Raw genomic sequence first — 13,728 nt, 5'->3', positions numbered from 1 at the left:
TGCAAAGGCAATGTGCCCTGATACCATAGGACTGTGCACTTGTGCTACAGAACTTGCCAGTCCCTGAGCCAAGTTCTTCCATACGGTTTCAATATGATATCTATGGGCAATGTGGAAAGTTGCCCAGGTATGTCCTTTACACAAAAAGCAGAGCAAATCCAACTGAGAATTTACCCTGCCAGAATTAGTCTGCTCTCAATCATCAGTAAAGTGATGGAAGGGATTATCGACAGCGCGATCCAGCAGCACCTGCTCAGCAATAACCTGCTCAGTGACGCCCAGTTTGGGTTTCACCAGGGGGTCACTCAGCTCCTGACCTCATTACAGCCTTGGTTCAAACACAGACAAAACAGCTGAATTCCAGAGGTAAGGTGAGAGTGACAGCCCCTGACATCAAGGCTGCATTCAACTGAGTGTGACATCAAGGAGCCCTGGAGAAACTGGAATCAATGGGTATCGGGAGCAAACTCTCCACTGGTTTTATGATATGACTGGTTGGAGTCATTTCAGGTACATGGGAAGATGGTTGTGATTGTGGAGGGTCAGTTATCTCAGCTCCAGGATACCTCTGCAGGAGTCCCTCAGGGGAGTGTCCAAGACCCAACCATCTTCAGCTGCTTCATCAATGACCTTCCCTCCATCGTAAGGTCAGAAATGGGGATGTTCGCTGATGATTGCACAATGTTCAATGTCATTTGTGACTCCTCAGATTCTGAAGCTGTCCATGTTCAAATGCAACAAGATCTGGACAATCTCCAGGCTCGGGCTGACAAGTCGTAAGTAACATTCGCGTTACACAAAAGCCAGGCAATGACCATCACCAATAAGAGACACGCTAATCACTGCCCCTTGATATTCAATGGTGTAACCATCACTGAATCCCCCACTGTCAACATCTTTCAGGTTACCATTGACTAGAAACTCAACTGGACTCACCACATAAGCACAGTGGCTACAAGAGCAGGTTAGAGGCTTGGAATATTGCAGTGAGTTACTCACCTCCTGATTCCCCAAAGCCTGTCCACCATCTGGCACAAGTCAGGAGTGTGATGGAATACTCACGAGCCTGGTTGAATGAAGCTCCAACAACACTCAAGAAGCTTGAACACTATCCAGGACAAAGCAGTCCTAGAGTTTCACTATATCCACAAACATCCCCTTCCTCCACCACAGACGCTCAGTAGCAGCAGTGTGTACAATCTACAAGATGCACTGCAGCAATTCACCAAAGATCCGCAGACAGCACCTTCCAAATCCGTGACCACTTTGATCTAGAAGGACAAGGGCAGCAGATATATAGAAACACTACACCTGCAAGTTCCCCTCTCAGCCACCCACCATCCTGATTTGGAAGCATATCACTGTTCCTTTGCAGTCACTGAGTCAAAATCCTGGAATTCCTTCCCTAACAACATTGTTGGTCAACCCACAGCACATGGACTGCAGCAACTCAAGAAGGCAACTCACTGCCACCTTCTCAAGGACAACCAGGAATGGACAATAAATGCTGGCCAGCCAATGGCGCCCATGTCCCACAAATGAATGTCAATAAAACCTGAAGAAATGGGAGAGAGAGACAAAGTTAACTGTTCAAGTCCAAAGTTATTCTCTTTTGGAAGAAGAAGAGTCGTGATTGACTTGAAGTGTTATCTCTGTTTCTCTCTTCACAGACACTGCCAGGCCTGCTGAGTAATTCCAGCATTTTCTGTCTTTATTTCAGATTTCCAGCATCTGTGGTATTTTGCTTTTTAATTGTAGTGTTAGATAATGCCTGTTTGGCTTCTGCACTAATATAGATTCATAGGTTTGTACTCGTAGTGAACAATTTTCAAAGCGTATCATTTTTTAGGAGAGACTTAGTAACTTGAAAGGTTAGTAACTTGAAGTAGATTTTGATTTGATTTATTATTCTCACCCTTAATTCCTTTACTGTTCAAAAATTTATCTATGCTTGCCTTAAAAACATTCAATGAGGTAGCCTCACCTGCTTCACTGGGCAGGGAATTCCTTTGTGTGAAGAAGTTCCTCCTCAACTCAGTCCCAAATCTGCTTCCCCTTATTTTGAGGCAATGTCCCCTAGTTCTAGTTTCACCCGCCAGTGGAAACAACTTCTCTGCTTCTATCCTATCTATTCCCTTCATAATCTTATATGTTTCTATAAGATCCCCCCTCATTCTTCTGAATTCCAACGAGTATAACCCCAATCTACTCAGTCGCTCCTGATAAGCCAACCCTCTCAACTCTGAAATCAACCTAGTGAATCTCCTCTGCACCCCCAGTGTATCTTTTTCTCAAGTAAGGAGACCAAAACTGTACACAGTACTCCAGGTGTGGCCTCACCAGCACCTTATACAGCTGCAACATAACCTTGCTGTTTTTAAACTCCATCCCTCTGGCAATGAAGGACAAAATTCCATTTGTCTTAACTACCTGCTGCACCTGCAAACCAACTCCTTGAGATTCCTGCACAAGGACACCCAGGTCCCTCTGCACAGCAACATGCTGCAATTTTTTACCATTTAAATAATAGTCCATTTTGCTGTTATTCCTATTAAAATGGATGAACTCACATTTACCAACACTATATTCCATCTGCCACACCCTCGCCCACTTACTTTGAAGATCTATATCCCTTTGCAGACTTTCAGCATCTTCTGCACACTTTGCGCTGCCACTCATCTTAGTGTCATCTCTGAATTTTGACACACTACACTTAGTCCCCAACTCTAAATCATCTATGTAAATTGTAAACAATTGTGGTCCCAATACTCATCCTTGAGGGACACCACTACTCACTGAAAAACACCCATTTACCCCCCACTCTTTGCTTTCTGTTAGTTAACCAATCTTCTGTCCATGCTAATACATTACCCGTAACACCATGCACCCTTATCATATGTAGCAGTCTTTGGTGCAGCACCTTGTCAAATATTTTCTGGAAATCTAGATATACCACATCCCCAGGTTCCCATTGTCCACTGCATATATAACGTTCTTAAAGAATTCCATCAAATTAATCAAATGTGACCTCTTCATGAACCCATACTGCGTCTTACAGTGGGACAATTTATATCCAGATGTCTAGCTATTTCTTTCTTGATGATAGATTCAAGCATTTTCCCTTGAGGCACAGAAGGAGGCACATGACATGCATAGGCAGCTGGGATCAAATGGATTCCTTGAAGAGTATAGAATGTGTCGGAGTAGAGTTAAGAAAGAAATCAGGAGATCAAAAGGGGACATGAGATTGCTTTTGCAGATAAGGCAAAGGAGAATCCAAAGAGCTTCTACAAATACACAAAGGGCAAAAGAGTAACCAGGGAGAGAGTAGGGTCGCTTAAGGATCAACAAGGTCACCTATATTGGATTCACAAGAGATGGGTGAGATCCTAAATGCATATTTCTCATCAGTATTGAGAAAGGCTTGGATGTTAGGAAACTTGGAGTAATGAATAGTGATGTCTTGAGGAGTATACAAATTACAGAAAAGGAGGTGCTGGAAGTCTTAAAGCTCATCCAGGTAGGTAAATCCCCAGGACCTGATGAAATATATTCCAAGATATTTTGGGAGGCTAGGGAGGAAATTGCGAGTTCACTAACAGAGATATTTGAATCATCAACAACCATAGGTGAGCTGCCTGAAGATTGGAGGGTGGTAAATGTTGTGGCTTTGTTTAAGAAGGGCTACAGGGAAATGCCTGAGAACCACAGACCAGTGAGCCTAACATATGTTGTGGATGTGTTGTTAGAAGGTATTCTGAGAGACAGGACCTAAAGGCATTTAGAGAGGCAAAGACTGATTAGGGACAGTCAGCATGGCTTTGTGAGTGGAAAATCATGTCTCATGAATTTGATTGGGTTTTTTGAAAGGATAACCAAGAAGATAGATGAGGGCAGTGCAATCAATGTTGTCTACATGGACTTTAGCAAGGCCTTTGACAAAGTACTGCATGGTAGATTGTTGCATAAGGTTAAATCTCATAGGTCCAGGGTGAGGTAGCCAATTGATGACAGAAGACAGAGCGTAGTTTTAGAGGGTTGTTTCTCAAACTGGAGGCCTGTGACCAGCGGTGTGCCTCAGGGATCAGTAGTAGGTCCATTGCTATTTGTTATTTATATTAATTAATTGGATGAGAATTTATGGGGCGTGGTTATTGCTTTGCATATGACACCAAGATTGGTGGCATAGTGGACAGTGAAGAAGGTTATCTTGGATTGCAATGGGATCTTGATCAATTGGGCCAGTGGGCTGATGAATGGCAGATGGAGTTTAATTTAGACAAATGCAGGTGGTGCATTTTGGTAGATTGAACCAGGGCAGGACTTACTCAGTTAATGGTAGGGCATTGGGGAGAGTTACAGAACAAATATCTCTAGGTGTACATGTTCATAGCTCCTTGAAAGTGGAGTCACAGGTGGACAGAGTGGTGAAAGCATTCAGCATGCTTGGTTTCATTGGTCAGAACATTGAATACAGGAGTTGGAACATCTTGTTGAAGTTGTTCAAGACATTGGTAAGGCCACACTTGGAATACTGTGTGCAATTCTGCTCACCCTATTATAGAAAGGATATTATTAAACTAGAAATAGTGCAGAAAAGATTTACTAGGATGCTACTGGGACTTGATGGATTGAGTTATAAGGAGAGGCTGGATAGACTGGGACTTTTTTCTCTGGACCGTAGGAGGCTAAGGGTGACGTTATTGAGGTCTATAAAATAATGAGGGGCATAGACAGTCAATATCTTTTCCCAAAGGTAGGGGAGTCTGGAAGTAGAGGGCATAAGTTTAAGGTGAGAGGGGAGAGATACAAAAGTGTCCAGAGGGGCAATTATTCCACACAGAGGGTGGTGAGTGTGTGGAATGAGCTGCCTGAGGTAGTAGTAGATTTAGTCTTTTAAAAAGCATTTAGACAGTTACATGGGTAAGATGTGTATGGAGAGATATGGGCAAATGGGGGCAATTTGGTCCATATCCTTAGCGGTAAAATCTGGGTGGCATGGGCTGAAGGGCCTGTTTCTATGCTGTAAATCTCTGTGACTGGACAGCCCTGGGCTCACATCGTTTTCTTCAACTGCACAAAAACAGTAATCATGCAATTGGACACCAGTGATCACAACACCCAAGAGCACACTCCCCAGCTGTGGCCATTGGGTAACCAATAGGGACATGTCAGATTGTCCTTTCCTCAGCCCAGGCACTGAGGTCAACTGGAACATTGGAGCTGAAATTCCAGCTGGAGACCAATCATCTGTTCAAAACAGCAATGGAATAAGAGAATTATCTGGGATGATGGAGAGACGGGGGATATGAACTGAACAGATAGAATCAAAGACACATAAATGCGGCAGTGACTGATAGGAAAAGTTGACGCAAATAAATCCATAACTTGGTATTTGTTGGTATTACAGTGGAAGCGGTGGTTATATTTAAATGGAAAACAAGGCCATTTATCTGGAACAATTTTAAGTGGGAAAGGTTTCGTTTGGGAAGCAGCCATAATATTTAATTGGCAGGAGAATGGCGTCCTTCTATCCAACTAAGGAAGGTGTTGGGAGTCTTGTCAAAGCGCCTGCTTTCTGGAAAGGTGGAAGGTTTTAACCGTTCCTTGCACTGAGATTTCACAATCCTGTCCGGATCCCATTGTCCGGGTTTACAATGAAATGGTGAGTGGGATGTTCGGGATCGCTGTTCCGGGATGTCCGAGTATAAAAAATCTACATTTAGGAAGTCTAAACCTCAAATAGGCTGCGCTTAAATGACTAATGGTAATGTTCACAACTGCCAGGGGCGGGAATCTATATTCAATAAGAATTCCTGGTATTTACATGGACAGGAAGGTAAAGAACATTCATGATTTCACTCATTTTTAAAATTAGATTTGTGATGGGTAAATTTCAAACTCATGCATACTGAAAAACAAAGTTGTTCAAAGTTTTTTTTTCTGGAATTCCAAGGAAGGAACATTCTGAAATCCACCTCCAGGGTGAAAAGGTCTTTTTTTCACCAATATCCTGTCATTTTTAACACAGCCGCCAAACTAAAGTATTTGGTCCCTCCAAATTTCCTTCAAGGCTTTTCCCAAGAGGAAGCTGTGAGGCGGGGAATGGAAAAGCAGAGAAACCTGGAGCAGCAGGAGAGTGAGTGCCGTGTCCCAGAGAACTCCCCACCCACACACACACACACACACACACACACAGGCTGAGAGCAGCCTGGGAATGAACCGTCTCGGCAACCCCCCCGGCCCACCCACCCACACATACAGAGAACCCAGAGGCTGAGAGGGGCCTGGCAAGGCACCTACTGCCCCCCACCGACACACACACACACATAAACAGAGGGGCTGAGAGGGGCCTGGGAATGCACCCACTGCCGCTCCCCCCCCCCCAATACTAACACAAACACACACACACAAACATACACATCTACAACTACACACACTGATATACACACACACACACATGCACACCCGCTACACACATACAGATAGATTCACAAATAGATACACACAGACAAATAGAGATAGAGACACACACACACACACACAGATAGACACACACACACACCAATTTCCAATCCTACAAATCCTCTGTTAAGTATAAAACTTATTTTGCAATCATGGATCCAGTTCAGGAGAGAATCGGGGCCGTTCAGACTCGGAGCTCATTTGCTGCAAACTTTTCAAAGCTGTGCCAAGCGGACAAGTTGTTCAGGAGTGTGGGGACTCTTTTCTAATACAATCTTATGGGAGTATTTATAAGGATAGTAATTAAGATAAGATTTGTTCCAAGTTAAAGTGGAAGGGGTGGAACCGGGTTTGACATTCGCCTGAGAATGACAGTTTGATGGGATGGATTTGGAGCTGATTATAGCTTTATCCTCCCCCAGCCCCCACTCTCAATCCTGCCCCCTGTATTTGCAATGCTAATATAGACAAACTGCAAAGGCAATAATTAAGACGGGGAGCTCCTGTTGTTACCCGGCGCTGTCCTTTCCCTGAGAGGGCAGCGATCTCTGGCTAGCACCGTCTCCCACACGGAGCTGTCTGCAATCTCTCTGAAAACCCCAGAGTGAAGGAAGACATGAAGGAATCGGGGGGAGACAGGGAGAGAAGCGGGAGGGAGAGTTAGTCTGATAGAGATTGAAGCAAGGTGATAGCGAGACATGTAGAGGTCCAGATACTCACAGAGACCCAGAGACATACACACACACACTGACAGAGAGACACACAGACACACACACAGTGAGAGAGAGAGAGACACACACAGACACACACACAGTGACAGAGAGAGACACACAGACACACACAGTGAGAGAGAGACACACACAGACACACACACAGTGACAGAGAGAGACACACAGACACACACAGTGACAGAGACACACACAGACAGACACAGTGACAGAGACACACACACAGACACACACAGTGACAGAGAGAGAGACACACACACAGACAGACACAGAGGGAGAGAGCCCGGGATGTACAGGGGGGACTGAGGGGGAGTCCCTCCTCTCTGATACAGTCTAGGGGAGAGTTACTGACCAGGGCGGCCACTCCGCTGCTCTTATCGCCGCTTCCTGTTTCTGCCTCTTCCCCTGTGGCCATTTTCCGGCGGACTGAGCAGCGGGAGAGGGACAGACAGGGTCAGAGAGAGGGTGAGAGAGAGGCTCAGGCACAGGGAGAGGCACGGGGGAGCGTCCCGCCGCCGGGCTGATGAAGCCGGCTCCAGTGATCCGCTCAGCCAGTCCCTGCTCCCCCGCATCCCCGGGAGCTGAGCGCCTGTCCCAGGGAATCACCTTCCTGATCCAGATCGGACTGAGCCGGGAACCCGTCATCCTGGACTGCAGCGACTTCTCTCTCGCACATGTCCGAGAAATGGCCTGTTCCATCGTGGACCAGAAGGTAAGCAGAGCCCAGAGTCACTTGGTGCGGGACACAGAGAGAGTGAGAGTGAAAGACAGATAGAGAGAGAGAAAATGAGAAAGTCAGAGAGTGAGACAAAAAGTCAGAGAAAGAGAGACATACAGCAGACATAGTGAGGCAGAGAGAGAGGCAGATAGAGAGAATGAGAGTGAGAGAGAGAGAAAGAGTCAGAGACAGACAGAGAGTGAGAGATATACAGAATCTGAAAGAGGGAGAATCAGAGAGAGAGACGTAGAGAGTGTAAAAAAGAGAGAAAGTCAGAGAGAGTCAGAAACAGAGAGATAGAGAGCATGTGTGAGAAAGAGAAAGTCAGAGAGAGAGGCATATACAGGAGACAGAGGAACAGAGAGATAGAGTCAGACAAAGCGAGGGAGAAAGAGGGAGAGAAGGTCAGAGAGACAGAAGAATGAGAGTGAGAGACAGAGATAGACGGAGAGAGTCAGAAAGAGACAGAGAGACAATGAGAGACACAGATGAGAGAGAAGAGGGAGGCAGAGTGAGACATAGAGAGTGAGACACACACACACACACACACACAGAGACAGAGGGATACAAAGAGGGGAGAGTGACAGAGTCAGAGAGAGAAAATCAGCAAGAATCGAACAGAGCCAGTGAGGGTGATGAGGGAAAAGAGAGTTAGAATGAAGGAGTTAGAGAGGGAAAGAAACAGATACACAATTAGTGAGAGAGAGAAAGGTTTGGAAACATGGACAGAGATTGAACAAGGCAGAGAGGCAGAGGCTGTTATGAACTTTCAGGGGGTGAATGGATAGGCCTGAGTGACCATAAATGGTGAAGTGTTGTGGAGAAAATCCCATTGGGTTCTCTCATGTTTGGGGAAACTTCAGTTTGTTGTTAATGTGTGTAGTGTGTGAGCTGACCCCTGAACCCGGACAGTGTGAGGGACCTGAGTCTGGGGAAGGGTCAGTCTGGGTGTGAGGGTCAGTCTGGGTGTGAGGGTCAGTCTGGGGAAGGGTCTGTCTGGGGTGAAGGAGAGTCTGGGGAAGGGTCAGTCTGGAGGAGGGAGAGTCTGGGGAAGGGTCAGTCTGGGTGCAAGGGTCAGTCTGGGGAAGGGTCAGTCTGGGTGTGAGGATCAATCTGTGTTTGGGGGTCAGTTTGGGATTTGCCCCTGGGGTAATAGTTGGTATTTGAGGCAGAATTAAGCGGATGGGAATTGGCACTATGAAATTTGAATTTCTGGTCATTGCAAGTTGTTGAACAGGTAGCTGAGTTTTGGAAAGGAATTTGCAATTCCAGCGTGAAGTGCAGAACAAGATCCCTGGTCAGATCTCCGAAAGTTGGAGTGGAAGTTTGTTTTAATGTCTCTTTGCATTGGACATCTCAGTGAAAGTGTTAGAAACACGGTGGTTTTCTGGGAAATGAAGTGATTTTTATGTTGGGAAAGCTATTTCCAAGGCAGGAGTGGCAGCTCATGTGAGCTGGTGGCAAATGTGCTTTTACACTGTTCATTTGTATAAAACTCGACTTTCCAAAATTACTTTGTTTTCTCTCGACCAAACAATTTAGCACATTTTCCCAAAGAACGAACTTTGTGTCTACAATGTTGAATCAATATGTGTGAATGTTGCCTGGCAACAGTCAAAATTGTCAAAAAATGTTGAGGAAGCAATTGGGCATCTTTTTCTTGTCAAAGAGTAAATGGGCAGATGAGTCCATTGTCATTGGATACACATTGCACGTCACAGGCAAAGCACGCAATATGCAAATATGACATGACCTACTGGGAAATAAAAACAAACTGTTACTTTTAATTATATTTTACAACCTACAAGACCAAAGGGAATGATGAGTAAAATTAGTTCTGAGAGTTGATTAGCAAAATTTAAGATCCAATGATCTTTAGAAAAAAAGCATGGCCAGCCTATCCCACAGATTAAATATGAACATCAATTGATCTGATTAGATTTATTATTGTCACATATATTAACATACAGTGAAAAACCTTGTTTCTTATGCACTATACAGACAAAGCATATCGTACATAGAGAAGGAAAGGAGAGGGTGCAGAATGTAGTGTTAGTTTTAACTAGGATTAGAGAAAGATCAACTTAATGCAAGGTAGATCCATTCAAAAGTCTGACAGCAGCAGGGAAGAAGCTGTTCTTGAGTCGGTTGGTACGTGACCTCAGACTTTGGTATCTTTTTCCCGATGGCAGAAGGTGGAAGAGAGAATGTCTGGAATGGGTGGGGTCCTTAATTATGCTGACTGCTTTGTCGAGGTCAACAGACCTTTGTATGGTCTTGTCCCCCCCACTACGATTCCCCTGGCGGAGGGGAAGGGAAAATTCCACCCAAGAACTCTAAGATTACAGCCTCTCTCCAGCCTCTTGTGTATTTTTAAATGGGGAGGCACATAAAATGAAACAAGTGGCCAGATTGCTGCCTTTGATTTTTTATTGTTGCATGTAGTGAAAAATATTGTTTCTTGCGAGCTATACAGACAAAACATATAGTTCATAGAGTACATAGGGAGAGTGCAGAATACAGTCTTACAGTTACCAACAGGGTGCAGAGAAAGATCAGTTTAGTATATGATAGGACCAGTCAAAAGTCAGATGGCAGTAGGAAAGAAGTTGTACTTCAGTGAGTTGGTACGTGTTTTCAGACTTTTGTATCTTTTTCCTGATGGAAGAGGATGGGAAAGAGCAAGTCCGGGGTGTCTGGGGTCTTTGAACACGCTGGCAGCTTTCCCAAGTGGTGTTCCTTCATCAGCTGTGTGGAAGGTTCCGGTCGGAGAAAGGCTTTTAAAGACACACACAGTTTACAGAATACTAATTAGAATGCAAGTCTATATTCTGTAAACTGTGTGTGTCTTTATACGCCTTTCTCTGATCAGAACCTTCCACACACCTGACGAAGGAACACCGTTTCCGAAAGCGTGTGGGATTACTATCAAATAAACTGGTGGACTTAAACCTGGTGTTGTGAGACTTCTTACTGTGTTTACCCCAGTCCAATGCCGGCATCTCTACATCATGCTTTCCCAAGGCAGTGGGAAGTGTAGATGGAATCAATGGGTGGGAGGCTGGTTTGCGTGATGGATTGGGCTACGTTCACAACTCTTTGTAGTTTCTTGTGGTCTCAGAGTCATAGAGGTTTACAGCATGGAAACAGGCCCTTCAGCCCAACTTGTCCATGCTGCCCTAAAATAACTCCAATTGTTCACATTTGGCCCATATCCCTCTATACCCATTATACCCATGTAACTATCTAAATGCTTTTTAAAAGACAAAATTGTACCTGCCTCTACTACGAGCAGCTTCTTCCAGACATTCACCACGCTCTGTGTCAAAAAATTGCCCCTCTGGACACTTTTATGTCTCTCCCCTTGCACCTTAATCCTATGCCTTCTAATTTTAGACTCCCCTACCTTTGGGAAAAGATACAGATTATCTAGCTGATCTGTGCCCCTCATTATTTTATAGACCTCTATAAGATTACCCCTCAGCTTCCTATGCTCCAGAAAAAAGTCCCAGTCTATCCAGCCTCTCCTTATAACTCAATCCATCAAGTCCCGGTAGCGTCCTAGTAAATCTTTTCTGCACTCTTTCTATTTAATAACATCCTTTCTATAATAGGGTGACCAGAATTGCACACAGTATTCCATGTGTGGCCTTTCCAATGCCTTGTACAACTTCAACAAGACATCCCAACTCCTGTATTCAATGTTCTGATCGACGAAACCAAGCATGCCAAATGGCTTCTTCACCACTCTGTCCACCTGTGACTCCACTTTCAAGGAGTTCTGAACCTGTACCCATAGATCACTTTGTTCTGTAACTCTCCCCAATGTCCTACCATTAACTGAGTAAGTCCTGCCTTGTTCAATCTACCAAAATGCACCACCTCACATTTGTCTAAATTAAGCTCCATCTAACATTCGTCAGCTCACTGGCCCAATTGATCAAGATCCCATTGCAATTGGAGATAACTTTCTTCACTGTCCACTATGCCACCAATCTTGGTGTCATCTGCAAATTTACTAACCATGCCTCCTATATTCTCATCCAAATCATTAATATAAATGACAAATAACAGTGTACCCAGCACTGATCCCTGAGGCACACTGCTGGTCACAGGCCTCTAGTTTGAAAAACAATTCTCTAAACCATCCTTTTGTTTCCATTTAGATACCTCACCCTGGATCCCATGAGATTTAACTTATGCAACAACCTACCATGTGATACCTTGTAAAAGGCCTTGCTAAAGTCCATTTGGACAACATCGGCTGCACTGCCCTCATCTACCTTCTTGGTTACCCCTTCAAAAAACTCAATCAAATTTGTGGGACATGATTTTCCACTCACAAAGCCATGCTGACTGTCCCTAATTAGTCCTTGTGTCTCTAAATGCCTGTGGATCCTGTCTCTCAAAATACCTTCCAACAACTTACCCAACACAGATGTGAGGCTCACTGGCCTGTAGTTCCCAGGCTTTTCCCTGCAGCCCTTTTTAAATGAAGACACAACATTTGCCACTCTCCAATCTTCAGACACCTCAATCGTGACTATTGATGATTCAAATATCTCGGCTAGGGGACCCGCAATTTCCTCCCTAGCCTCCCACAATGTCCTGGGATACACTTCATCAGGTCTCGGGGATTTATCTACCTTGATGCGCTTTAAGAATTCCAGCACTTCCTTCTCTGTAATATGTACACTCCTCAAGACATCAATATTGATTTCCCCAAGTTCCCTAACATCCATGCTTTCCTCAACAGTAAATACTGATGAGAAATATTCATTTAGGATCTCGCTCATCTCTTGTGGATCCATACATAAATGACCTTGTTGATCATTAAAAGGCCCTACTCTCTCCCTTGTTACTCTTTTTCCCTTTTTGTATTTGTAGAAGCTCTTTGGATTCTCCTTTGCATTGTCTGACAAAACAATCTCATGTCCCCTTTCTGCCATCCCGATTTTTCTCTTGATCCCTTGATCCCTTCACTTGATCCCACTGCCTATGCATGTCATGTGTCTCTTTCTTCTTCTTGAGCAGGGTCTCAATATCCCGAATCATTCAGGGTTCCCAACTTCTGCCAGCCTTGCCCTTCACTCTAAGAGGAATGTGTTTACTTTGAATCCTGGTTAACACACTTTTGAAAGCCTCCCACTTACCAGACGTCCCTTTGCCTTCCCATTGACTCCCCCAATTAACTTCTGAAAGTTCCTGCCTGATAACATCAAAATTGGCCTTGCCCCAATCTAGAATTTTAACTTTTGGGCCAGATCTATCATTCTCCATAGCTATATTAAAACTAATAGAATTATGGTCACTGGTCCCAAAGTGATCCCTCATTAACACTTCTCTCACCTGCCCTTCCTTTATTTCCCAAGGGGAGGCCAAGTTTTGCCCCCTCTCTAGTCGGGCCATCCACATACTGAATGAGATATTCCTTCTGAATACACTCAATAAATTTCTCTCCATCTAATCCTAGTCAATGTTCGGAAAGTTAAAATTTCCATCTATTACCACCCTATTTTTCTTGGAGCTATCTGTAATCTCCTTACATATTTGCTCCTCAATTTTCCACCAACTATTTGGGGTCCTATAGTACAACCCTATCAAAGTGATTTCCCCCTTCTGATTTCTCAGTTCTACCCATATAGACTCAGTGGTCAAACTATTGGATATATCCCCTCTCAGTACGGCCGTGATGCTTTCCCTAATCAAAAGGACAACTCCCCCTCCCCTCTTACCTCCTGTTCTACCTTTTCTATAGCATCTGTACCCTGGAACATTGAGCTGCCAGTGCCATCCCTCCCTTAGCCATGTTTCAGT

General features: G+C 44.4%; 1 protein-coding gene across 1 annotated transcript in view; it reads left to right on the top strand.

Moving 5' to 3' along the window:
- The first annotated feature begins 7,482 nt into the window (after positions 1 to 7,482).
- prkd1 (protein kinase D1) overlaps positions 7,483 to 13,728 on the top strand; it is a 241,337-nt gene continuing 235,091 nt past the window's right edge. Inside the window, exon 1 of the mRNA XM_080202084.1 lies at positions 7,483 to 7,905. Within this exon, the coding sequence (XP_080058210.1) occupies positions 7,717 to 7,905 (189 nt within the window). The 5' untranslated portion in view covers positions 7,483 to 7,716. The remainder of the gene's footprint in view (positions 7,906 to 13,728) is intronic.

Source organism: Carcharhinus amblyrhynchos, chromosome 14, assembly GCF_965287045.1.
Source record: "Carcharhinus amblyrhynchos chromosome 14, sCarAmb.v2.hapA, whole genome shotgun sequence".
Classification (NCBI taxonomy): Eukaryota; Metazoa; Chordata; class Chondrichthyes; order Carcharhiniformes; family Carcharhinidae; genus Carcharhinus; species Carcharhinus amblyrhynchos.
Note: the sequence above shows the minus strand (reverse complement) of the source record. Positions and strands in the feature narration are given on the sequence as shown.